The 26,535-nt window shown below is 35.6% G+C and overlaps 1 protein-coding gene across 4 annotated transcripts in view; it reads right to left on the bottom strand.

The window, feature by feature from the left end:
- TMEM33 (transmembrane protein 33) overlaps window positions 1–26,535 on the bottom strand; it is a 28,979-nt gene extending 2,444 nt beyond the window's left edge. Inside the window, exons 1-8 of one of the 4 annotated variants that reach the window (XR_010338874.1) lie at window positions 26,412–26,535; window positions 26,158–26,228; window positions 22,448–22,542; window positions 21,755–21,942; window positions 17,609–17,676; window positions 16,550–16,683; window positions 11,375–11,458; window positions 5,608–6,761 (exon numbers count right to left, since the gene is read on the bottom strand). Coding sequence is in view for 3 of the 4 variants with exons in the window: in XM_064366700.1 (XP_064222770.1) it covers window positions 6,632–6,761; window positions 11,375–11,458; window positions 16,550–16,683; window positions 17,609–17,676; window positions 21,755–21,942; window positions 22,448–22,542; window positions 26,158–26,202 (744 nt within the window). In the remaining variant the exon portion in view is untranslated. Of the gene's footprint in view, window positions 1–8; window positions 6,762–11,374; window positions 11,459–16,549; window positions 16,684–17,608; window positions 17,677–21,754; window positions 21,943–22,447; window positions 22,543–25,340; window positions 25,473–26,157; window positions 26,229–26,411 lie in introns of those variants that run through there. The other 3 variants (XM_064366700.1, XM_064366711.1, XM_064366714.1) reach the window with 3 other exon arrangements.

The raw sequence follows: 26,535 nt of genomic DNA, 5'->3' as shown, positions 1-26,535 counted from the left end.
CAACTGAATCATCAATGTAATTTTTCTTTCCTTATTTTTCCAGTTACACCTTAGATCACAGTTTTACCAGTTTCACATCAGACCTCAAAATCACAGCACCTCTATTATTTGTCATGGGCTGAGGACAAGAATGTGTGTTCAAATTCACCTTATTCTAACAATAAGGCAATTAAGCTCAAAGGAAAGCTGATTTCTAACTAGAAATGTTCTTTGTTCTTTTGCAAGACAACATTTTTAAACCTGCTTAAAATCCAGAGAGATTTTTATTCCACAATTAGATTTTTACATCAATAAAATCTTAGATATAACAATATAGATGAAGAAACAATTTAATTTGCATTGAAATAAATATTAGACATACAAAGCACATACGGTGAAAAAGGGTCACAATAAATTACAAGTAAAGACGTTATTTCGCTCAATCACCAAAGAAAGCCCTTGATACTTCCAATTTCACACCATCAAATTTATCATTCTTGCTGATTTAAACAGAACACAAAACAAATATGGATCCCAGGGCTTACTTTCACAGGTACCAGCATGGATAATTTGCTACAGTGATCCAATTTGGAAATCAGTAGGGACCAGTAAATCGCTGCATAAAGAAAGAGTGAATGAGGTCCTTTTTCCTTAGTGTCAGCAGGCTATGATTATGTTTATTAGATTTTCTTGAAAGGACTTCACATTTTCTCAAATATGCAGGAGAACTATACTTCCCCTTTGAGCCCTACAGTAGCATTTATGTGCTTTGGTCTTGAATACAGGGAATCGAATTTTGCAATTTATTTTATAAATTTATATAGTCTGGATAGTATTGGCCTGAAGAATGTAAGTAACTCCCCAATCTGTACAGGATTAGATATTAAAAATGGATTCAGGAGAAGTTACTAAGAAATGCTGACATACTGTATATACAAATTTTTAGTTCAATATATCCCATTATATAAAGCACCAGAAGTAATGCATTTATAAATCAAGCCATTTTTTATGACCCTGTTTCTAATCTTTGTAACCCTTTTACATTTGTTCCAATATACACACATCATAAATGTTACTTGCTCAACATTTCACCTATTTGGTCTCAACTTAAAAATATATATGTAGGCAAAAATTAATATCAAAAGGAACTGCACTATCTAAAAGTTATAAAAGAAAATAGTAAAAGTTTGGAATTCAACTGTCATGAACCGAGAAAAAAAGGTTAGTTCCAAAGTGCTAAGCGTATCAAGTGAGTAGCTTCAAAAGGCTAGATAACATGACATGACTCTTAGGTCATTCTTTCTCCCGGAATATGAGCTAATTTTTAGTCTCCAGTAAAGATATCCATCTATAATTTTTTCCTATTGTTTTCTAAGAAAGGAATCTGCTCTAGATTTTAAAAAACTGTACTTTATCTCTTGTCACATCAACTCAAACAATGCAGGTCAGATTTCATATATGCACAAGAGGAGAAAGGCTATAGGTTAATTCATCATATAGGAAGGAATATGTTCCTTCTAAAGAACCCACGTGAACACCGCCTTAGAATATAAACATTTCCTAGAATAGTTACCACCAGGAAACTTCCCAAACTTTTAGCAGCTCCTTTATCCTTAATAGCAGATCCAGTCATAACTTTCTACCCTGAATGTAAGACTGTTCCTTAAAACAATCTCTGGAAACAACTCCTAGATTTACACAGGTATGCCTTTGGTATACTAAATGTTGAGATATAATATTATATAGGCTCTGTGGAATTTTCCTAATCCTAGAGAATTCCAATGAGTTGAAGAGAAACTAGTTATTTCAGCCAGGCGTGGTGGCTCACACCTAAGCCCAGCATTTGGGAGGCCGAGGCAGGCACATCACTTGAGGCTGGGAGTTCAAGACCAGCCTGATCAACATGGTGAAACCCTTTCTCTACTAAAAATACAAAAATTAACTGGGCATAGTGGTGTACACCTGTAGTCTCAGCTAGTAGGAAGGCTGAGACATGAGAATCCCTTGAGCCCAGGAGGTGGAGGTTGCAGTAAGCCAAGACAGCATCACTGCACTCCAGCCTGGGCAAGAGAGCAAGACTGTCTTAAAAAAAAAAAAGAGAGAGAGAGAGAGAGCAAAACTAGTTGTCTCTATAAGCCAAGTTTAATTTTCAAATCTATGTACCATTCCTGATACAATATGTACAAAGTTCAATATGCTTTTATATTACTATGAAAAGTCTAACTTTCAAAAGAGGTTGAACTGGCTATATCTTTTTACCTACAAAATGATAATGAAAACATTTTAAATACCATTTGCTACACATCTGAAAATGAAGGAGAAAGGACAATTGTTTATTAGCATATTTCAGTGTTTTAGGCACTTAGCATGAAAAGAAAAAACTGGATAGACCATGATTTGAATGATGTCACTCCAAATTGTGGCCTATTTTGCTGTTTTCCTAGAAAGCACGTATTGACAGGGTACTTCTTTTGAATAATTCAATATTTTAAAAAGTAGGCTGGGCGTGGTGGCTCACCTGAGGTCAGGAGTTCAAAACCAGCCTGGTCAACATGGTAAAACCCCATCTCTACTAAAAGTAAAAAAATTAGCCGGGCATCGTGGCAGGTGCCTGTAATCTCAGCTACTTGGGAGGCTGAGGCAAGAGAATTGCTTGAACCTGGGAGGCAGAGGTTGTAGTGAGCTGAAATCACATGATTACACTCCAGCCTGAGCAACAAGAGTGAAGCTGTCTCAAAAAAAAAAAATGCTTATTTAATATTTTTTCAATCTCGAATGATTACATATTTAAAAGGGCCAAGGAATTCAGATACTTAGTTTTACAGCTGACTCAGCACTTTTGGTGGCATTTAACCTTCAAACATAACATGTGAAAATGGGGGGGCTACCTGAGGAAAGAGTGCCACCTACTGATAATAAACATAACTGTCCATGGCTACTTCCTTGAAGTTTTCATTTCCAAGTATCAAAACTAGTCTAACTTGCGTGACAGCTTTGAGACTCAGATTCTACAGAGATTGAAGAAGGAAGAGGTGGTGGTCAAAATAACTATGTTAATCAAAATTAACTCCTTAACATTAGTGTTAGTTAAAATTATTCACCTCAATCTCTCAAAATTATTCTGAACTAAAACTTAAAAAAAAAAAAAAAACCTAAATCTCTCAGTTCTGTTTGTCTTATTACACATATACTCATCTTCTTTTCCAGAAAAAAACATTATTTGTGTCCTAAACTTGCAAACCTAACCTGAATTTTTGATCTGGACTTTTAGGAAAAAGGATGTATTGATAGCTTTATAATTCTTGGCTCTATAACAGAACCTATTAATTTTTCATTACTTTTAGTTTAGTATTATAACTGGCCTTGATTTTCTCTGTAAGGAACATTCTTAAATATTGAAATCAATTTTCTATACAAAGTTTGCTTTCTTTCTTCCAGGAGCATTTACCTCTAAATTTTATTCCAAAAAAAATTAAATACAGATTGCATTTAAGAAATTTCTCTTTAGGGTTAGGGTTAGGGGGAAAAAAAGAGAAATTTCTCTTTAGACTGATATTAGAGTTGAAATTAATAAGGTATCAACTATACAAAAGGATACAGAATCCTTGCTAAAATAAAGTAGATTTTATGTAAGACTTCCACCTATCCAAAAGGGTTTAATATTTAAAAGTGCTAGAACAATGGTACTACACCACTTCCTGAAGATTAGACACTCTGGATGTTAAAAGAGCTTCTTTTAACCCTGAATTAACAATAAGTTCAACGATGCAGTAAAGAGTTGCTTTCTCTTACTACATTCATTCTATATATCGCTACTGTATTTACCTAATTTTAACTTGATAGGCTTACATGTAACACTATTAATTTCAAATTCCAAATCAACTGGTTGTAGATACTCCTACTGTAGAATTTCTAACTATGAGTTCATGCAAACTAAGCATCTAGTAACGCTCAAATTGTAAGATTTACTTTCTCATGAATTTAAGAGTACCTTTTTTGTATATTAAATCTTCCTTTAAGAAACAAATCTATGTTTCAACTTGTCAAACATGAGTATATCAGAAATATAATTCTGCTATAATGACACAAAAACCCCAATTTATAGCAGAGAGTGTTGTTTTATATTGTAGTAGTTTTAATGTTAAAACCAACATGGATTATTGACCAATTATCTTGACCAACAGTATTTTTCAAAATAAAGAGGAAACACTGAAAACAGAGACATACTTACAGTTCTTTAGAAGACAATCATGGTTAAAAAATAAAAATAAAAATCATGGATCATCGTATAAACAGAGCACGCAAAAGAAAAATAATAAAAATAAAAACTGTTGAAATTCAAATAAGTTTTATACTTTAGCTAGTAGTATTGTTCCAGGGCTAATATCTTACTTTAGATAAATGTTCTACAGTTACGTAAAATGTTAACATGAGAGGAGCTGAGTAAAGGGTATGCAAAAGAACTCTCTTGGCCAGGCATGGTGGCTCAAGAGGTCAGGAGATTGAGACCGTCCTGGCCAACGTAGTGAAACCCCATCTCTACTAAAAACATAAAAATTAGGCGAGCATAGTGGTGAGGGCCTGTAGTCCCAGCTACTCAGGAGGCTGAGGCAGGAGAATCGCTTGAATCCAGGAGGTGGAGGCTGCAGTGAGCTGAGATCACGCCACTGCATTCCAGCCTAGGTGACAGAGTGAGACTCTGTCTCAAAAAAAAAAAAAAAAACGAAAAAAAAACCTCCCTTGTACATTTCCAACTCTTCTATAAAAGATTTTTTTTTAATTATAGGAAAAAACTAATAGCTTCAACATAAATATGCCTTCAGCTGCCAAAATTTCTTGATATAATCCAAGACTTCATTTTTAAAAACATAATTAGAAATCCATATTATGTTTACTTAATATTACAGTCATTTTATTGCTTTAGAAAGTTAGTTTCTAAAACCATTAGGTTACTTACATAGTGACAATGAGATTAGCCACACACACAAAATCAACTGCATATTATGAGGCTGCTTCTCCAACTTAGTGAACAAATATTACAAAAATACAAAAATAGCTGATTATATTTAAGCTATCAAGTATAATTTTTCCTGTATTTATCCTAAAAATATCCCCTTTCTTTTTTTTTTTTTCCTAAGATGGGGTTTCACCATGTTGGCCAGGATGGTCTTAATCTCCTGACCTCGTGATCCTCCCGCCTAGACCTCCCAAAGTGCTGGGATTACAGGCGTGAGCCACCACGCCCGGCAGAATATCCCCTTTCTATAGATTAGGAAGATGGACAAAAATAAAAATAATGCTACTGATAAATTACTAATGAATGTACTTGAGAAATCCAAATTACATGCAGACAGAAAACTGGTCACAAAAACCATTACATTACTCTATACTAAAACTGTACAATGTTTTAAACATTTCCAATCATGCAACGGTAGCATAGATCAGTAGGAATTTTATAAAAGAGTTGATGGGAGCTCAATGAACAGGATTTAACACATTTTACAACCCAAATCAAAGTTGTATAATACATCCAATTCCCCTAAATGTATCTATGCATTAAGAGACTGGGAATGCACACTATTCCCCCACAACTCCTCCCCCTACCCCATTCCTAATCAATTACCTTACCTATAAAATCTTCCATTTAACCTTTTAAGTCAGATTTGATGGGTAAACATGAACTCTACAGGATACTCTCCATTAATATTTCAGAATAGACACACATATAGTCAGATGCTGAATCTTCAGTTACATTCCTTTCAAAAGGCATCTAAACTGTTGCAATTGTCTATGAAAATTCAAGCCTAAGAAACCAAGAAAACCGGCAGTCAAGATTCTGAACTAGGTGGTTCTATAAACTATAATAAGAATAATATATATGCCCACATTAGTAAAAGAAGGATTTCCTATTTGAGAAATGTTTCTCAATGGCTCTCTGAAAGGAAAGCTGTGTCACTGCTGCTTTCTGCTTTCAATGGCTAGGTGACCCCAAAATTTATCCAATTGGCTAAGACACTTACAGTTGAACCTTTTAAAACATACTCAAGGCCACAGAAGTACTTATGGAAATAAAATTTTAGAAGGTCATAGTTTAAGATACATAGAATTCTGCTTATAATGGTACATTCAGAACACATGTGTCCTAACAAAGTGGCATTAAACCAATTAAAAAACAATTAGAAATTAAATACACTGAGAAATGTTAAAATCATTAACCAAAATTACTGAATGGTAGAATACTGTCTCAAAATGTACTGAATTCACATATGTGTATCAACATAATGAACTCATGCCAGATAGAAACTCAGGTTACCAATTAGGTTGAAACAAATTTTAGAGCTATTTTTACAGGAGAAATAAATGTACTTCATGATATAGGCACAACAGCGTCTTTTTAAAAAAAATTGGTACATTTATCACTAGATACAGACTTCTTTAACCATTAGCAACACAGCGCAGTAAAATTTTCTCAAAACTTCTTAAGCTTGATTTAACATGCCAAGAAAATGATTATTTTTCCACTGAGATGCATTTATATAAATTATGTAAATTGGACTGAGGTCAGTGTAACACCTGGAATTTACAACCCCTAGCAGAAGTACCAGCTGCTAATAATGCTTATACTATATTTATAGCTTAACTAGATGTTAAACTACGGAACTGTTGGTGCCAATCTGCTTATAAAGGCAATGCTCTGGAGACAAAGTCTTCTCACAAACAGTGGGCAAGCAGGTTTCATTATTATGTGTTCAACAACAATCCTCAGTTCATTAAATAAGGTCCTGCAAGATAAAATAGTTTTCTTTGAGAAATACAAGGAAAAAGCAATACATAGGCTTACCTCACTTTATTGCACTCCACAGACATTTCATTTTTTACAAACTGAAGGTTTGTTGCAACACCATGTACAGCAAGACTATCAGTGCCACTTTCCAACAGCATGTGCTCACTTCATGTCTGTGTGTCACACTTTGCCAAAATTCACCCACTATTCCAAATGTTTTCATTATTACTGTATCTGTGATGGGGATCTGTGATCGTGCTCTTTGGTGTTACAACTGCAATTGTTTTGGAGCACCACAAACTGTACCCATGTAAGACGAAGCACTTAATCAAGGTCATTCCTAGTTGGTCTCTTTCCCTCTCCTCAGACCTACCTATTCCCTGAGACACAATATTGAAAGTAGGCCAATTAATAACCCTATAATGGCCTCTAAGTGCTCAAGTGAAAGGAGAGCTCCCATGGCTGTCACTTTAGATCAAAACTAGAAATGATTAACCTTAGTGAAAAAAGCATGTCTAAAGCCAAAACAAGCCAAAAGCTAGACCTCTTGTGCCAAATAGCCAAGCTGTGAATGCAAAGGAAAAGTTCCTGAAGGAAATTAAAAGTGCTATTTCTGCGAACAGATGAATGACATGAAAGCAGAACAGCCTTACTGCTGATAGTAATGCTGTTGCGTGCTACAGTAGAGCGTAAACGTAACTTTTGTATGTACTGCAAAACCAAAAAATTCTTCTGATGGCTTTATTATGATATTCACTTTATTGTGGTGGTCTGGAACCACTCCCATAATAAGTATGCCTCTAATGCTAAACAAATGCTGATGAAGGAATATACCATAGCCATTAGAGAATTTGAAATAAAAGAATAACTAGAATGCATTGTAGAGAAAACACAAAATACACACAATGAAATTCTCAGACTGAACACCTGTATCTTTTATGGGTGGAAATACTCATTTAACAAAGGTATTTAACAAATGGCTATCTCTGAAACCTCAGATTAGGGATAATTTATATACTTTCTTTAGAGTAGAGTCACATCATTTTCACATTTAACTTAGGCAATTTCAACAAGTTTTTTTTTAAAAGAGAACAAGAAAAAGTATATAACATGGGCAGTGTTATATACTTATTCACCTACTATTTCCTTAAATTATATATCATCCCTCAGAGATTTCCTCCTCTGTAAAATAATCGAGAGTTGTAGTGAAGTTTAAATGCAACATAGGCTCAATAAATGTTACTTCCCAGTTGGATCATTATACTGAACTATGACTTTTTTATGCCTTCAGACTTAAGCTCAAGTCCTCAACGTTACCTAATATCCTCCATAATCTAGTCTCAATGTAATTTTCTGCCCTATCTCCTGCCACTCCCTGCCCTCACTACTACCATCAACAACTTACGTTGCATGTTTGTGTCCAAAACTACGAGGACTTGGTCTTTGCCTTAACTGCTCACTACTTACAAACTATTATCACATAGTGTACACATCACATATATATTATACAAGTCAGTATATACAAAATTATGTATACTGTACTGACATTTATAAGTGATATGAAGGATCATCAAGGGTTATGTTAACCATTCACAATTTTCACCTTATGTGCTGACTCATCCTGTGTAAAGATACAGCTCCTGTACTACCTTTCGGTATCCTGTTTTATGATTAGAAAAAAAGCAACAAATCTACTTTTCTAAACAAGTGTTTAATATGCTTGGACTGAAAGACAGGAATAATAATATTTGGAAGGATGCCTATTTTTCCAAAACCTGCCCTTCCTGTATCTCCTGTCTTCATGAGAGCACCATTATAATTCTCTTAGGATTCCAGGCCAGAAACCTGCAAGTCTTTAATTTACTCTTTTCTCCCAAGCCCTAATATCCTACCCTCCTAATATCTTTTATATTTATTCCCTTATTCTTTTACCAATGGATCAGTTCAGGCTCTAGACTGCTAACACTCTCCAAATTGATCTTTTTCTTCTCTTGGTGAGCCTGCAATCCATTTTCTGGAATATTTCTAAATCAGATTTCATCATGGGGGTTCCTAACTCCTCCATATTACAATCCTGAAAGGTTCTCCTTACTTCAAAACAAAATCCAAACCCTTCCATAATCTAGTCCTTTCTACCAACTACCTTTCTGGCACAGATACTGACCAATTCTCTATATACTTCCTGAGCTCAAGTAACATTTACCGACGGGTATGCTAAGCACTTTCAGGCACCCATGTGTCAGAACTCAGGCTCATTCTTTAAAAGACTTGGCTTATGTTCCCACCTCCTCAATGAATTCTCATTTGTCTCTGTTCTGTATGCTTTCAGAGCACCTTCATCATCACACTGACTTACATCGCTGTCGAATTTATTCAGCAGTGAGTACCTCTGAAGCAGATATTTTAATTCCACGTAAGTTCATCAACATACAACACTGTTTTCTTAACCAATCAGTCAAATGAATAAAGCTAGAAGACATAAGGACTAATGAATCAATCGCTTTCACTCAAGTTACATAGCTAGTTGTTTTATTATGGGCTGCATCACTGGCACAGACCAAGTCAGAGAGTTCCTTAATAGCACTGACAACAGAACTTTGAGCAATGATAAAATTTTTGCATATCTGTGCTGACCCATACTTGCTACCAGCAACACATGGCTTTTGAGAACCTACCTGAACTGTGCTCAAAGGGAACTGAGTTTTAAGTTTTATGAATTTTATTTAAATGGTCACATGTGGTTGCTGTGCTATACTGGACATACAGCACAGCTATAGACAATCTATATTAGATATCCACAAAGAACTGAAACCACCAACTTGAGAATATCGCAGGTGAAAATGGCACAATTGTGAATACAGATGGTCTCAAAATCTTTAATTTAAAAAAGCGTAATATTGAAAACGTAGTTTTATAGTCTGTTTATCAATATTTATAAGTAGAAATATTTTCCATTACCTTTCCACTGGTTTGATTAAAATGTGTGCTTAAAAGAGATCTTTGAAGATGTTTATTAACACATATTTGTGTTATCTCAATTCATTGCTATCCTTTCCTTTTCAGTCCACTGAAAACTAAGTTCTAGATGTACTAATATGATTTAAGGGTATGTGCAGAAAATGGGAATGGAGGAGGAGGCACAAAGAAGCACAGAAAAACAAATTTGCTGATTAAAATAATGGATGTCAAGGCAAGAAACTATAAGATAACGCCTAAAATGAATATAGGGACGAGAAAGAAAAAAGGCTAAAACTCATGAAATCAAGTAAGAATGAATGTTAGTTTGCTACTAGAGACTCATTAAGAACAAATGTTTAAAATAAGCTCTATTTTAGAAAGTATTATAAAAAAAGACATTGCCTAAAAGAGCACAAAAACACTCTGAAAGGAAAATGAGATCACAGAATAATAAACTAGTAAGAACCTAACAGAGTCTAAGTACTTCTAAAATATTACTTCACTTCACCCCCACAAGCCATTTCCTCTATCAGTAAAGAAAGCCAAATTTAAATAACTTGCCTAGTCATGCAACTGGTTAATGATGGGCCAGCATTCAAATTCAGTTCTTTTTACTGTATTTACAAAAATATAATATACAGATTGCTCTAATGCACTCATTGAATTTCTGGCTGAATTCTATATTATTTTAAACTTGAAAATACACTATATTACTATTAGTATCTGAGTATCATTTTTAAAGTTATTAAAAACATCTATTCATTTTAGTTTTGCTCCAACGCTTAAGATCAGAGTGTATAATTTAGTGTATATTAATTTAAGCCTCCATTCCTGAAAACTATAGTAATTCCCTAAAATTTCTCTGCTTCCTCATTTTTCTGTTTCAAACTCTTCTGGCACAAGGCTATCCGAAGAACGTTCTCACCATGTCAAAACCATCATTCCCATTCACCTAAAAGATAAATTCCAAACTTCTTACCCTAAAACTCAAGTAGTTTTATAACATGGCTCCAATATACCTTTCTAATCTTAGCGTCAGCAATTCACCATTCAGAATCTCCATTTGAGTCAAACTAGGTCTACATAACATTCCTCAAATATAGCTTGTGCTTCTCATCTCTCTTGCTTCTACTATTTACCCACCTGAAGTGTTTTTCCCTATTTTCACTATTTGAAAGCTTTACTCTTTCCACAATCTCAATTTTGTGAAACCTTCCTGGGCTCATCTATCTTCTGGCCCAATGATCTCTCCCTTCTGAGGACTACAGTACTGATATGATAAAGCAAACCTATGGCATTACTGGCTTGTGAATACTGTATCCTAACCATTGTTTATCTAATTGACATGTGCTTTTGTTTTTTCAACTAAGAAAGTTGAGAGTGGAACCTATGTCTTACACATTTTAAAATTTGCTAAGTTTTAGTAGTGCTTTAGAGGTGGCGTAGATAACTCCAGTCTCAGTTTCTAAAAAGAAATACAATCACTTCCTCACCAACCCTAGTACATTTTAAGGCCTAGAACTTAAATTTACAAAAACACTGCTTGCTTCTAAATTCTAACACATTAACTAAACAACTCTTGAGAATTATAGATACTATGTATTCACAATACTCTCAACAAATAAAACATGTTTAAAATAATCATCAGCTTACCGACAATATGGATTTCTTCGAGACGAATATCTAAGAGTCAGAAATCGATAATATATAAAAGGTTGGAGCAAACTTCCTTGACCACTGAAATAAACAAATACAAGAGTGATAAATATACAGTATCAATTCACGTGTATACTCTCAAAACTTAAAGGCAATTCAACTGGAGAATATGTGTATCTTCATTCATCAAACGGTCATAGTGAAATCTATCATGTCTAAATCCAAGTTATCCTTAAAAAGAATATCATAGAATGTACATGATTAGTAAAGAGTAAAATGCTACTGTTTAATTTTTATAAATGTATTCTTTAAAATAAATGTATTTTTAAAATTTTGAAATTTTTAAAATACTAAATCAGAGAACGTTACATAAATACTTTGGTAATTACTAACTGATGAAATCAAGTTGTAAGGCTTCATAAAATATGCAAAGTGACTTATTTTATATATAGTAAAAAAAAAACACTCCCCCCCACCAAAAAAATTATCCTGGGTCATCATTAGTAAATTTACATGGCCTATACTAACTATTTTTCTTGGTTAAAAAACACAATTACAATATCCAAAGAATTATATATATGTTTATCAAATTCCAAATCTGGAATTCTTCCCTAAGAAAAACTATCTCAATTAAGACATTCACTGAAATAACTACAAACAAAATGTGGCAACAACCTAATGTGAAAAGTAAGGAAGTAGAATTAAACAACTTATATTATAGTTATTTAATGGATTCAATATGCAACTACCTAGAATCTTGGTTATGAAAATTACATAGCAACTTTGAAAAAAGCAGAATATAAAACTACATATATCATTACAACTGTATTTTTTAAAACTGGAAGAAATACATTAGGATGCCAAATGTGTTTTATTAGGTTTTTAGCTTTTTCCTCTAAACTGTATTAGTTTCATAACAAAAATAATTACACGATTGCAAACTTACCACTACACAAATCCAACATGCATTTTCCCCAATAATTTGATAAATTTTTAACTTTTTAAAGTGAAAACGTAAGAGACACAACACAGAAAACATAAATAGAAAATACTCACTTAAAAAACAAGTTTCCCATCACCCAAGTTAGCCCCTTCCTCAAATTTATACCACAGTTTCGAATACGTCCCTTCAGAAATTTATATACACAAGTGTATATATAGTCGTCACTTTAAAATTCACTAAATCTGTTTAACAACTCTAGGACAGAGATGGCTTATCATTCCCAAAAAAACGAGACAGAAACATATATATGTCCTTACACACATACACCCCACAAAATAAAAATGGAGAACACCCTACAAACTAACTTAAATCTCTTGGTCATTATCCCATATCACAACACATAAATTATCTCAATCTTTTTTACAGCTTCAAGTATTCCATCTAATGCTTAACAAGCTCCCTACTAATGAATATTTGGGTGGCTCTAGTCAACTAGAAATGAAGCTACAATGACCCTTTTATCTGTCTTTGCACACATGTGCAATGCACATGTAAGATAAATTCACAGACTATGCATCCATTTTTAAATACAGAGCTTGAAGCATTACTGGTACAAATAACTTGATAAAGCCTTGTAATATTAGACTGTGTGTCTACCACAAAGGACAGCATATTAGGAATAGCAATAATGTAAGATTGTTCTTAATTTTGTTGTTTAGGTTATATTCAAGCTACCTACCTACAGCATTAACAGCTTTTCCTAATAGGAATTAAGTACAACTTTATAAGTTGATTTTAATTTTTCCAACAAACAAAATGATTTCTCTATTTAAACATTTCTGGCAAATTCTCACCTTCTTTACAGTAAACTTAAAAATTAAGATGATAAGTTTGTACAAACAACATTTAAATAAAACATTTCAGGAGCACAACTGAATTAACATACCAATGAAGTCAAAACCTGGTGCTCTTAAGAAAAAATTCATTATAGTTCCAAAGTGAAGTTTTTGTCTAAGTTTGCATGGCATCTCAGAATTTCATTAAAATTGTCTTAATATGATTTAAGAGGAGCATAAGAAATTATTTTGCTTACTAAACAGAATCTGGAGGTTTCAGAATACAGACATCAATTATACCCATACAAAAAAAACTAGTCTTGGTATCTACCATTTGAACCTTCATCAAGTTACATGAAACAAATCATAGAACCTGGTCTGACCCAAAAGCAGGATTAAGAGACATACCCACACAAAAACCAGAAAAATGAATAAGAAAAATAAGAGAGCAAAAAGTTTCTTTTACTAATTAATAATTAAAGTTTCTAAGTGTCTGAGAAGTGAAAAGAAAAACCTACAAATGATGGGAAAAATATTGGAATGTTGATCTTGTCCCTTTTTCTATTGTCTCAGATTACAATACCCTTGTCAAGGTTTTAGAGTTAATTTACAAATACAACTGCATCAAATCTTATATTCAGCATTTATGGAATGTTGTAGATAGAAGGATTTTAGGCATCTACCTATTTCGACTAATACTAGTTTTTTGTTTTTGTTTTTGTTTGTTTGTTTGTTTGTTTGTTTGTTTTTGAGACAGAGTCTCACTCTGTTGCCAGGCGCCAGGCTGGAGTGCAGTGGCACAATCTCGACTCACTGCAACCTCCGCCTCCCGGGTTCAAGCAATTCTCCTGCCTCAGCCTCCCGAGTAGCTGGGACTACAGGCGCACACCACCACACCCAGCTAATTTTTGTATTTTTAGTAGAGACAGAGTTGCACCATGTTCGCCAGGATGGTCTCGAACTCTTGACCTCGTGATCCGCCCGCCTCGGCCTCCCAAAGTGCTGGGATTACAGGCTTGAGCCACCATGCCCGGCCAATACTAGTTTTTAAATGGTTCCGGGAGAAGGCTTAGAAGGCTAACCAAGATAAGGTCAAATCAACTAAACTCCAGGTCCATAAAGCCCAGTAGAAAGTGTTTCCACTGTATCACTCCAGAACTTTATTTAGATTACATTTTCTAGTTGGGACCACACAACTTAAGCAACACCTGCCAATCCTGGAGTTCTCAGAGGAAAGCACTACTTAAAAGAATGAAACAGATACACTGATAAGGAAATCTAGAAAACTCTGTTCATAGTTTGAAGAGACTGCTAAAGAGAGAAGTAATTGTCAAGTACATGAAAACTTTACTAGTTAATCAAGGCAAGGTACTGTTAAAATTATAAAATATAACTATATAATTAATAATGACTGTTACAAATTAACAAGATTATGAAAAACAAGTAATATGGACATTTTAAAGAACAATTTAGCATGGTCCATTAAACACAAAAGGCACCTAGCTTGTATTCAGCAAAATCAATTCTGGCATCTATGTTAAAGAAAACACTGGTATTAAGTATAAGCAGGTAAAAAATATTTACTGCGTCAATATTTGAAAAACTAAACATTTGGAAACAAATTCCCATGATCAGGATATAAGTTGTAATGCTATGTGGCTAAACAAAAAACAGAACTGGATATGCCAAATCAAATAGGTTATGGAAACATACAAGTATGAAAAAGGTACAGAATAACATCTTTTTTGGGGGGGCGGGGGTGGTGAGAGGGAGTCTCGCTCTGTTGCCCAGGCTAGAGTCCAGTGGTGTGATACCAGCTCACTGCAACTTTTGCCTTCCAGATTCAAACAATTCTCCTGCCTCAGCCTCCCGAGTAGCTGAAACTGCAGGTGTGCACCACCATGCCCGGCTAATTTTTGTATTTTTAGTACAGATGGGGTTTCACCACATTGGCCAGGCTGGCCACAAACTCCTGGCCTCAAGTGATCCATCCACTTTGGCCTCCCAAAGTGCTGGGATTACAGGCATGAGATGAGCCAACATGCCCAACTAGAATAATATCTTTGATGTAAAATAAGAACTAAACAAATTAACAAACAAAACTCCACATCCACAATACATGTTCTACAAATTTGTATGAGTATTTTTAAGGGACTACATACACAGACGTATATCAAACTCCTTACACCTCTGGGAAGGGGACAAAATTGCAACTAGGATTCATATAGTCAAATGTTATTTTAGTTGTTTTTTTTTTTTTTTTTTTTTTTTTTTTAAGACGGAGTTTCACTCTCGTTACCCAGGCTGGAGTGCAATGGCGCGATCTCGGCTCACCGCAACCTCCGCCTCCTGGGTTCAGGCAATTCTCTTGCCTCAGCCTCCTGAGTAGCTGGGATTACAGGCACACGCCACCATGCCCAGCTAATTTTTTTGTATTAGTAGAGACGGGGTTTCACCATGTTGACCAGGATGGTCTCGATCTCTTGACCTCGTGATCCACCCGCCTCGGCCTCCCAAAGCACTGGGATTACAGGCTTGAGCCACCGCGCCCGGCCTATTTTAGTTTTTATCTGTAATGTCCTATTACTTGTAAAACTAAAAATTGATAAAGCAATTATCTGGGTAGCAAGGTGTATTGTTTTAAAATATAATGCAAGAATTTCAGTGCAGAGGTCAATACTATTTTAACGTTCATACTTTTAAAAGGAGGCTCTTTGGCCGGACACAGTGGCTCATGCCTGTAATCCCAGCACTTTGGGAGGCTGAGGTGGGCGGATAGCCTGAAGTCAGGAGTTAAAGACCAGCCTGGCCAACATGGTGAAACCCAGTTTCTACTAAAATTACAAAAATTAGCCAGGTGTGGTGGCAAGTGTCTGTAACCCCAGCTACTTGGGAGGCTGAGGCAGGAGAATTGCTTGAACCCGGGAGGCGGAGGCTGCAGTTAGCCAAGATCGTGCCACTGCACTCCAGCCTAGGCAACAGAGTAAGACTCTGACTCAAAAAAAAAAAGATACAAACAAAATAAGGTGATAGTAGGCAACTGTTAATACAAGTCCATAATTTTAAAGGTTTTTCTCTAGTGTAAAAAACATCTCAATAGTGACAGAATAGACTAGATTAGACTTTGTAAGATTCTTTCAAAGCTAGTTAATTATCAAGGTAATTTTTAAAAGGTTAAATGATAAATCACAAGCAATAAGACAAATTCCTGGGTCTACCATATTTCAGATTCTCTACTATAAATGAAAAAGGTTAGATTAGGTGACTGCTAAGATTCAACCAGCTCTACATGTCAATACCTACCTTTAACAGATTTAAACAGAATAAAAACTGAGTTACTATCTTTATTATGTTCACTCATCAGTCTTCCAAAACAAAAATAATTTTTCTTACCTAAAAAGCATAAAAACTGTTGCAGGCATCAAGAATATTTCATTGCAAGCAATGAATTTCAGAATATTTTGTTGATTAGCACTTAATTTGTCCAAGACGGATCTCAGCAGAGGTAAACTATTTGAACCCCTTGCCTAAAAAAAAAGAAAGCCAACATTAGAAATAAGTGAAGCATTTCTGATAACAATATTTTCTTTCTTTAGGTAAATAGCCTATCCAACAGGCAATACAACCAAATATACTAAGAAATGATGGTACAAAGTTCACAAACCATTTAAGGACAAATGCAGCATATGTTCCTGCTTTTTTTGTATTTTTAGACTTTAAAAAACAAGTAAAAGTAAAAGTAAAAGTACTTTTCATTCTTAGCTGCTTTATTTTTCTTAAGAACGATTATTTAACAAAAAATGGTTATTTCTCTCCAACCATAACAAAATCTGACTATCCAGTAATACAGTTAAAGTATCTTTGACTCCTTCCTTAGCTAGTGTTAGAAGTTAGAGTGAAATTACTGCTGTGACCAAAGAATTACAGGGATAAAGAAAAAGGCCAATACAAAGCATAAATCTGGATATTTTCATTCAAATTTCAGTATATATGCTGTAAATGGCCTGGTGCCAAGCTAGGCTTAATGTTCCAATCTAGCAATAAGAATTTCAGGAAAGCAGCAGTTCTGAAAATAAGTGTAAAAGAGATTTATTCAGTACATGCAACTTCTCTGATATGCCAGAATTAAACACTGACAGAACAAGAGATCTGACAACTCCACACTTTTAGCAACACCAATTACAAAAAAATAGACCTATTTTAAACTTGAAAAATTCTCCTGGAGACTGGGGGGTAATTTTAAGTGCAATCCTTTATCTACAAAATGTACTAGTTCGTGAAACTTCAACAATTAACACTTCTGAACTTTAGATTTTCAAACCAGAAAATAATTTATAACAAGTTTGTAAGGTATAGAGGGATTTTTTGTAACAAATGTCAAAATGTCTTAGAACTCGAATTCATATCAGTGATCCATAATTCAGAAGTTAGAGAAATAGCAGTTTTACTTACATCAAGGACCTTTTTCGTGTATGTGGCAGCATGAAGCAACGAGAATAACAAGACTGGGAAAATACTCACTGAAGAAAACACTTAAGGAAAACATTTAAAAGTCATCAAGCATTTTGCAAAACAGACTACATATTATGTCTAAATATACAGATCTGAAACATCTGCTAAAATGAGTTCAGTAGAATGGCTTGTTTTACTGATACACTTTAAGCCAAATCAAATTTTGTCAACTGCAAAGAAAGTAAACTATTTCATTTTCTAAAATTCAGTTTTTTTATGACAAAAATTAATAGTGAAAATTTTTTTTCATTCATTTCTACTGGGTAACATTGTAAACACTTGCTAAATTAAACTGAAATCTAGGCCACCCCAAAAGGTTATAAGTATAGCTTTTAACCCTCCAACGGCTTTATTGGTCACTTTAACTTAGCCTTCAAACAGTAGTTTTATAGTACTTTCACAATCTCAAATGCTGAGGAAAGAGTCTAAGGTAATGGTTTAAAGAGTAATTCCCCAGGTTTTAGTCCCAAATACTAAAGATCTTCTATTACTTCTTTCCTACAAAGACTCCATTATTTTGAGATACTATACCTAAACAAGTTGTTACATTTACGCTATCAACTTGTAAAAATTAAAATGGCAGTATATATTTTGTTTTTTATGTAGTCAATTAAAACTCTCATCAGCTTAATTATAGACATAAGGAGAGAAGCCTTTTGAGTCCAACTGTTTGGCTTTATGTTATGTATAAACACACACTTTTCATTCAACTTTTTGAAAAATGGAAAGTGTTCAAAAGACCCCATTCTCCACTCCAGTTTCTGCCAGGTTGATTAAAAAACAAAATTGTCAAGTAGTTCCACAGAATGATATAGACTCTTAGTCAATCATGCATGGCAAAAATCTTTGTCCTAAAAATATTAGCAGTTCCTAAGAACTAAACCACGTTATTTTTCTATACTAACTGAAGGCCTGATATGACAGGAAATGGTGATTGCTGTAACATAATCTGAGTAGCAAATTTATTACAACCATAACTCATTTAGGAATCCAAGGGTCTCAGTTTTCAATTGGCAAGCAAGACACCAACCTATATCCAAGTATTAGAGGAACCTTAATTCTCTAATATAGTTCTCAAAATTAATATCCCGATCAACTCTTTCCCACCTCTAACAAGAATTAAGAAAAATGTCCATCTCCTAAGTAGAGATCATACATGTATACATAAAAAGTTTAAAATTTTTAATGAATCATAGACTACTTTGAAACTGATGGAAGAAGCTACAATCCTCTCTTAAAGTCACTATAAAATTCTGTTGATGCTTAAAGAATTTAATTTAAACTTTGACACATATCCAGACTGAATTCAATAAAAGGGGGAGTGTCAAGTAGTAAAAATAGAGCCCGGAACTGGGAGTCAAGATACCCGGGTTCCACTCCTGGCTCTGTCACTAACCTAATTTTCTTAGGCCAAGTTTCACGCTCTGGCGAATGAGTATGTAGATTAAGGCTAGAAATTTCTAAGGAGTCTTATCTCTAACATTTACAAATCCTCGGCAAGAGATTCATAATCTTCAACATTACCTTCTTTTTTTTTTTTTTTTGGAGACGGAGTTTAGGCTGGAGTGCAATGGCGTGATCTCAGCTCACCACAACCTCTGCCTCTTGGATTCAAGCAATTCTCCTGCCTCAGCCTCCTGAGTAGCTGGGACTATAGGCATGCGCCACCATGTCCAGCTAATTTTTGTATTTTTAGTAGAGACGGGGTTTCACCACATTGACCACGATGGTCTCGATTTCTTGACCTTGTGATCCACCTGCCTTGGCCTCCCAAAGTGTTGGGATTATAGGCGTGAGCCACCGCACCCGGCCCAACATTACGTTTAAACTATTAATACAATGTATTTAGAAAAGGTAAGAGGTGAAAAGCTCTAAGTACCTGTTGTTAACCAAACAAGGACAAAATACCACCTTTATAAGAACAAAGATCAGAACGCAAGTCTGTAATATTACTTTGGGCCCACTTTTATTTATTACTGTATCACCTTAATAATCAGATTAGCATTTCCTGAAAATTACTAGTTTATGTTATTCCCACTGTTTACTACATTCCCTTTGTAAGAATTTAAGGAATATGAAATCCTTAACCTTCAACATTCCCAGGAAAGAGGGGCAACCAAATAACCAATTGTATAAAAAGGCAGAAAGGTTGTCTTCACCAGTCATGAGTCTCATTTGGCAAGACCTCAGGATTCACTCAACAAAACTTACTGAGCACCTGATCCATGTGAGCCACTGTTCCCAAAGTTACTGACATATTGAGTTTACTCTACATTAAAACACCTTTCTGTCATTTCTATTTCTCCCTCCAAAGAAATTTTAAGCTACTAAAAGGTATGACCAAAAATCTCTATATAACTCCTCATTATAGCTCAGAAAGGCTAGAATTTTAACATTGGTGACTGCAAAATACCTCAATCAACATATGCTGGTCAAGCCAGTAATATGCCAAACAAATGTGATTATCATTTACAGTTATAGTATAGTAATCATTTAATGAGTTTTACCTAAAAATGAACAAATACAAGTTATGATGGGACATTACAGACCCACGTATTGAAACAGGAAAAATTTTATCCTTACATTTCAAACTACCCATATTATCTCGATGAAGCAAGTAATTTAAAGGGAATCTCCACATACTGAACATTTATGTGAAGTTACCAGCTTTATACACATACAGAAAGAATTTTTTTTTTTTTTTTGAGACAGAGTTTCGCTCTTGTTACCCTGGCTGGAGTGCAATGGCACGATCTCGGCTCACCGCAACCTCCACCTCCTGGGTTCAGGCAATCCTCCTGCCTCAGCCTCCTAGAAAGAAATATTTTTAAAGTACACTTAAGTGTTACTCACCCACTAACTATAGATTAGGTAGGGCTTTTAAGTTAGAAAGACCCTGTCAGCATTACTACTTACTAGCCAATGTGTAGGAAGTGGATACTGACAATCAGCAAATCAGCTTCTTTATTAAAAATATACCACAAGGATTTTTTCAGAGTGCTATAAAGATTAAATATGTCAAGATGTTATACTGGCAAAATAGGTGCTCAGGACATTTTTGTTTCCTCCTATTTCTTTTTCTTAAGGCCTACAAAAATCTATTTAAAAATCTGATACCCCATGAATAGATAATATTTAGTCTGAGGAATATTTTATTGTGATTTATATAACATATAAATGTATCATAAATATTCCAAAGCTCTTAGAGCAGCACTTCTCAACTCACAAAATGATTTTCAGAGAGATAATCTACAGGAAAAAAACAACCAAAAAAGTTAAGTTTAAAAAACACTAGGAACTCTTTTAGTCTCACAACACACATTAGAATGCCAAAGGCCCTATAGTAAAGAACCCTATTTAAAAATGTTTAACCTAGCGTTTTCCAAATACACTATAGAACTTCCATCTCTTTTTCCCCTCCTTTATGGAATACTCAGTATCATCCCACAACACACCTTTGAAATGTGAAAACATACAAATTCCAAATGAGTTCTCATTAGCTCCAGGGATTATCCATGCATGTCCTTGTTTTCTACTCTATACAGCAAATATTAATTTCTTTGTATTGATTATCTCATTCCCTGCTTAAATACCTCATTCCCTACTTATTTCTTAGTTGCATTCCATTTGTGTCTAGTTTACTGGGGGTTAAGACTAGAAAAGTTGAGGATCTCTCTTTTTTAAAGCAAGACATCTGGACACTTTGCCAAAAATGTGAATTAAATAAAAAAATTTAAATACTCCCCCAAAAAAGCATAAAACAAGAGTGCTAAAAAAATTTTTTTTAATATTAAAGTAACTTCTGCATAAGCTTGTACTTCGAAGCAGAATTCAAAAATATCCATTCTAATAGAGAAGCTTTCAAGAGACAAGAACAAAAATAGTTTAAAGTTCCTAAATTAGCTCTTCATAGCTTAGACTTACATTTTAAAGTCAGAAATTCTTACACTAAACATATCTTCATTCAAATGAAGTGTCAAGAACAAACCCAGGCTTCATGGAATGCTTTCATTGCTGAAATAATCAGAAGAGGTCTCCTATATGCTTAGTTGGCAATTTCATTGTTAAAAAAGTAGAAAAGGATACTTGTAACTGGATAGGAATTTACAAAGATGAGTGAATACAACAGGTAGTGGCAGCTGTCCTCTAACAAAGCCTGGGCCAGGAATGCTCTGCTTAACTGGAAGTGTGGTAATCTTTGATGCAGCCTCAGAGCACTGGTAAGAGCATTTGCCAGCAAAGCACGTTGGTAAAAGCTTGCTGCTTCATGCAACCTGCAAATTACCAGAGGAGAGTTTATCATGAGACATAAACAACTCCAGTGTCTCTTCCTCCTTTGTGAATTGCATCATAATTGCACAACGCCTAAATCACTTAATTGTCAATAGAAAAAAACTACTTGAACTTAGTCTACCTTTTTAAAAGCATCACTTCATATATATACCCAACTGAATTTTTCATATTCAATTTATAAAATTGAATTTTATAAAGCAGTGACTCTTCCTATCAAGTAGTAAGTAAAAATAAAACATGAACTTATCTCATTCACATGCATCAATTTTTCCTTGGATTTTCAATGTGTTCATTCTACAAAGCACAAGATATAAAATATTCCTCTAGCTGATAATGTTATTAGGTCATTAGTACCTTAAGGCTGAAACTTGCATTTTATTTGTGCCTAAACCCTTTACAGTTTAACAAGTCTTACAACTAAAAAGCATTCCATATAAACTGACTCAACAATTGAATATCGAAGGCAGCAATATGTATAATACATACCCAAGAAGAGGCAGAACAAACAAAGCAGAGCAGTAAACTGTGAACAAGCGAGAAAGCCACATTGCTGTGTCCAGTTTATTGGTCATCATGAATTGCTAAATTTAAAAAGAAAAATACTGTAAGCTATGCCTGCAATTATGTTTTAAGCATCAACACTGTGTGATTTTTATGTCTACTCAAAATGTTTTAATTTTGTTCCATTTGTTTTTTAGATTAGGTGAACACTCTAAGGCAATGAAATGTTTCATGTATATGCTGAATGAGAAGTCTAAACACCTTATAGTTTCATATGGAAAGCACAAGTACTTAAACAGATATAAGAAAAAATATCAGCTGACTTTTTTTAAAAAATGCAAAGACTAATTAATTAGAAAAAAATACTCAACAGAAATTCAACTACAATTGTCTGTGTTCCTTTAATACGTGTAATATTGGCTTCACCTATTTTAAAAGAACATTAAATAAAAACTAATTGCTCTCAAGAGTTCCATATGCCTATTCTTAGCAAAAAAAATCTCCAACCTGAATAGGTAGGTCTCAGAGCTGAGTAAGATATCACCTAAAGCCAGTTTGGATTAAATTAAACCTTTTGAAGAAGAAATATAAAACCAGGACAGTAGTAACTATTGAACTCATTACCCTTGTAATCTGGCTACACGCGCATGGGCCTGGCATACTATAGGTGCTCAAAATACAGCTGACAGGTATTAAATGGCCACCTGCCTCTCTGATTACACCACTCTCTTTATCATCTCCATGTTCCCCACAAGTCTTACCTTAGTTCAGTGGTCCTAGATTAAACTTCCATACACCATTTTCTTCTCCATTTTTTCCCATTCTATCTTTTCCTTTGCTGCTTTTCCCCAATACCTATGTCTATTACCATTAAAGCAGAATCTTAAAATTTGTTTTCTCATTAAATTGTATCTTTTATTCAAATTCTAAAGTGGCTTTTACATTTTTTGTCTAAGATCTTCCTAAGTAATTTTAACATCGAGATCCACATACATGGATATATAAAGTAAACACAAGTTTCACTAACAGTATTTACCCTACTCTGGGTAATAAATTTTGACATTTCCTATTTAATTTTTTAAAAATAGCTGGTGTTTCCACTAGTTAAACTGACTTCTCAACTCACTAATAGGTCTACCTGAAGTCTAAAAACAGTGCTCTATGTAATTTCATTATCTTTTGAAAAAATAAAAAAAAAAAATTTGGGGAAAAATGCAAGTACATTTTAAAATTCAAGGCTGTTCTATTGCATGTCTTTTTAACCCACATGCAGGTAATTTCAGAAATATGAAATACAACTCTGGTTTATTATTAAATCCATACTTACCATACTGTGACTCCAGTAAATCGAGATGATTAGCCGTAATCAAGTAAAGGATGAATCTAGCTTACTTTGCTCAGTTCCTCAACAAATATTACAACTGTGCACCATAGTTTGAAAGTTAGTTTTAGAACATTCTCCCCAAAATCTATTTGTTCAGGGTGTTTATTCTGCAATAAATCGTTGAGCTATGGATTTTATTTTGTACACACTTATGTATATTTTATTACACAATTTTAAAACCTTAAGAAAGTGTATTGGTATACATTTTTTTAAGAGTAAACTCTCCAACCGTCATACTAATAAACGGCTCAGGCAAAAAGAAAAAAAAATCACTAGATCTTTGGTTGAAAAACTGAGAAGCAATGTCACATAGTCTCACAGTATCATGCTTTTTAATTAGGAAGGAAAAAAGGTATCTTTACGATAGAGAAACTGGTGGACACCACCTTAATCAAATAATCAAACAAATTTGCAATGATGGGATAAATCAACGTAAAATGCTTCCTACATATCAGATATACATATATATGCTGCAAAACACGTCTAGACTCTTGAAAACTATCAGTATCTTTGAAGACAAAAAAGGGGAGGAGGCCGGGTGCGGTGGTTCCTGCCTGTATTTTAGCACTTTGGGAGGCGGAGGCGGGTGGATCACGAGGTTAGAAGTTCAAGACCAACCTGGACAAGATGGTGAAACTCTGTCTCTACAAAAAAACACAAAAAATTAGCTAGGTATGGTGGCAAGCGCCGTAATCCCAGCTACTTGGGAGGCTGAGGCAGAGAACTGCTTGAACCCAGGAGACGTAGGTTGCAGTGAGCCAAGATCGCGTCACTGCACTCGAGCCTGAGAGGAGCGACAGCGGAGAGCCAATCTCAGAAAAAAAAAGGGAAGGGAGGGGGTAGAGGAGGAGAGGGCAGAAGAACTGTTCTAGATTATTATTATTATTATTATTATTTTTGAGATGGAGTTTCGCTCGTTACCCAGGCTGGAGTGCAATGGCGCGATCTCGGCTCACCGCAACCTCCGCCTCCTAGGTTCAGGCAATTCTCCTGCCTCAGCTGGGATTACAGGCAGGCGCCACCATGCCCTGCTAATTTTTTGTATTTTTAGTAGAGACGGGGTTTCATCATGTTGACCAGGATGGTCTCGATCTCGACCTCGTGATCCACCCGCCTCGGCCTCCCAAAGTGCTGGATTAAAAGAGAGTAAAGAAGATACGGCCAGTAAATTGAATGCATGCTTTCTGAGATACAGACTCACTCTGTCACCCCAGGCTGGAGCGCAGTAGCACAACCCGCCTTAGCTTCCTGAGTAGCTGAGACTAAAGCGGTGCACCCCCACAACGGGCTAATTTATTCTTTTGTTTGTTTTGAGACAAGGTTTTTCTCTATCGCCCAGGCTGGAGTGCAATGGCGCAATCTTGGCTCCCTGCAACTTCAACTTCTCGGGCGCAAGCGATCCGCCGCCTCAGCCTTTCAAAGTGCTAGGATTACAGGTGTGAGCCACCATACCCTGCCTAATTTTTTTGATTTCTAGTAGAGATGAGGTCTCACTATGTTTCCCAGGCTGGTCTCGAACTTCTGAACTCAAACAATCCTCCCGCCTTGGACTCCCGAAGTTCTGGGTTTACAGGAGTGAGCAACCGCGCCCAGCCATCAATGCGTGCTTCTTGACTGAATCTCGATGAAGAGAAAGCAGCTTTAAAGACCAATTACGGAAATGTGAACATGGATTTTATATTAGCTAATATTTCCCAAATGTGGTAACTGCACTGTGGTCACACAGAAGAATATTTAACTACTTATGGACTAAAAAGTGGAGGACAATAATGCTCCGGGCACAAATAACTTGTTAGCTCCAGATCAGCATTTTAAAAAATTTACAAAAGCATAATGATATTCTCTTCATAAAGAACAAAGTGAAGAAGAAAAAGACCACTGCTCTCCTCCCTTTCCATAATTTCTATATACAATGATATAAACTAGGCAGAAATGTTCTTTGCCAGCATCCGTGTGCTCCACGTGGTGTGTCATGAATCGTGTGTCATGGCACAACCTCATGTGAAATCTTTAACCTTGGGGCCTACGATAATCAAGAGACCGAGGTGTGAGAAGAGGAAAGGCCCAATTTCCATGGCATACAGGTAAGGGTCACCAACTCCAGGCCAGCCTGTTGTCGCTTCGGAAACAAACTTGAAGTTCCCTCCGTATGTGCGCTCAGGACCTCCTCTCTCCCCTCTCTAACTCCCCTACCCTAACTCATTAATCCCAGTCCTGAAAGCACTGTTTCTAGAGCGTCTCGGGACTCCAAACACTTCCTGCTGCTTCCTAACTCGCAAATCAAGCCAAACTACCCAGCCCTCGCACTTACCACAGCGCCAGCCCCTTGCGGGCCGTTCGGGGTCGTATCTGCCATTGGGGCTCACAGGAGCGTCTGCGACGCTGCAACCGCGAAGAGAGAAGAAAGGGGACAAAACGTCAGCGTCGGGGCCACCGGCTCCCCTGCCTCGCGCCACACACAGGCCGGATGCACCCTGCCGGAACTCTGAGCCTTCACCAGGAAAGGGTCTTGCCCGCCCAGTGCAGCAAACTAGACCCAGGGTACGCGCAGCAGTCTGGAAGTACCTGTCCCGCAGTGAGGAGATCAAAACGGTGTTCCAGAAAGACCGGAGCGAAGGCGGAGCTTCGGAGCGAAGCCCTAAAGAGCTAACCTATGCCGCCGGTTCCAGGTTATTGCCGAACCCGGAAG

Source organism: Aotus nancymaae, unplaced genomic scaffold, assembly GCF_030222135.1.
Source record: "Aotus nancymaae isolate 86718 unplaced genomic scaffold, 86718_ANA_hifiasm-v0.15.2.pri h1tg000006l, whole genome shotgun sequence".
In the NCBI taxonomy this organism is placed as follows: Eukaryota; Metazoa; Chordata; class Mammalia; order Primates; family Aotidae; genus Aotus; species Aotus nancymaae.
The sequence above is the reverse complement of the archived record's forward strand: the minus strand, read 5'-3'. Positions and strand labels throughout refer to the sequence as shown.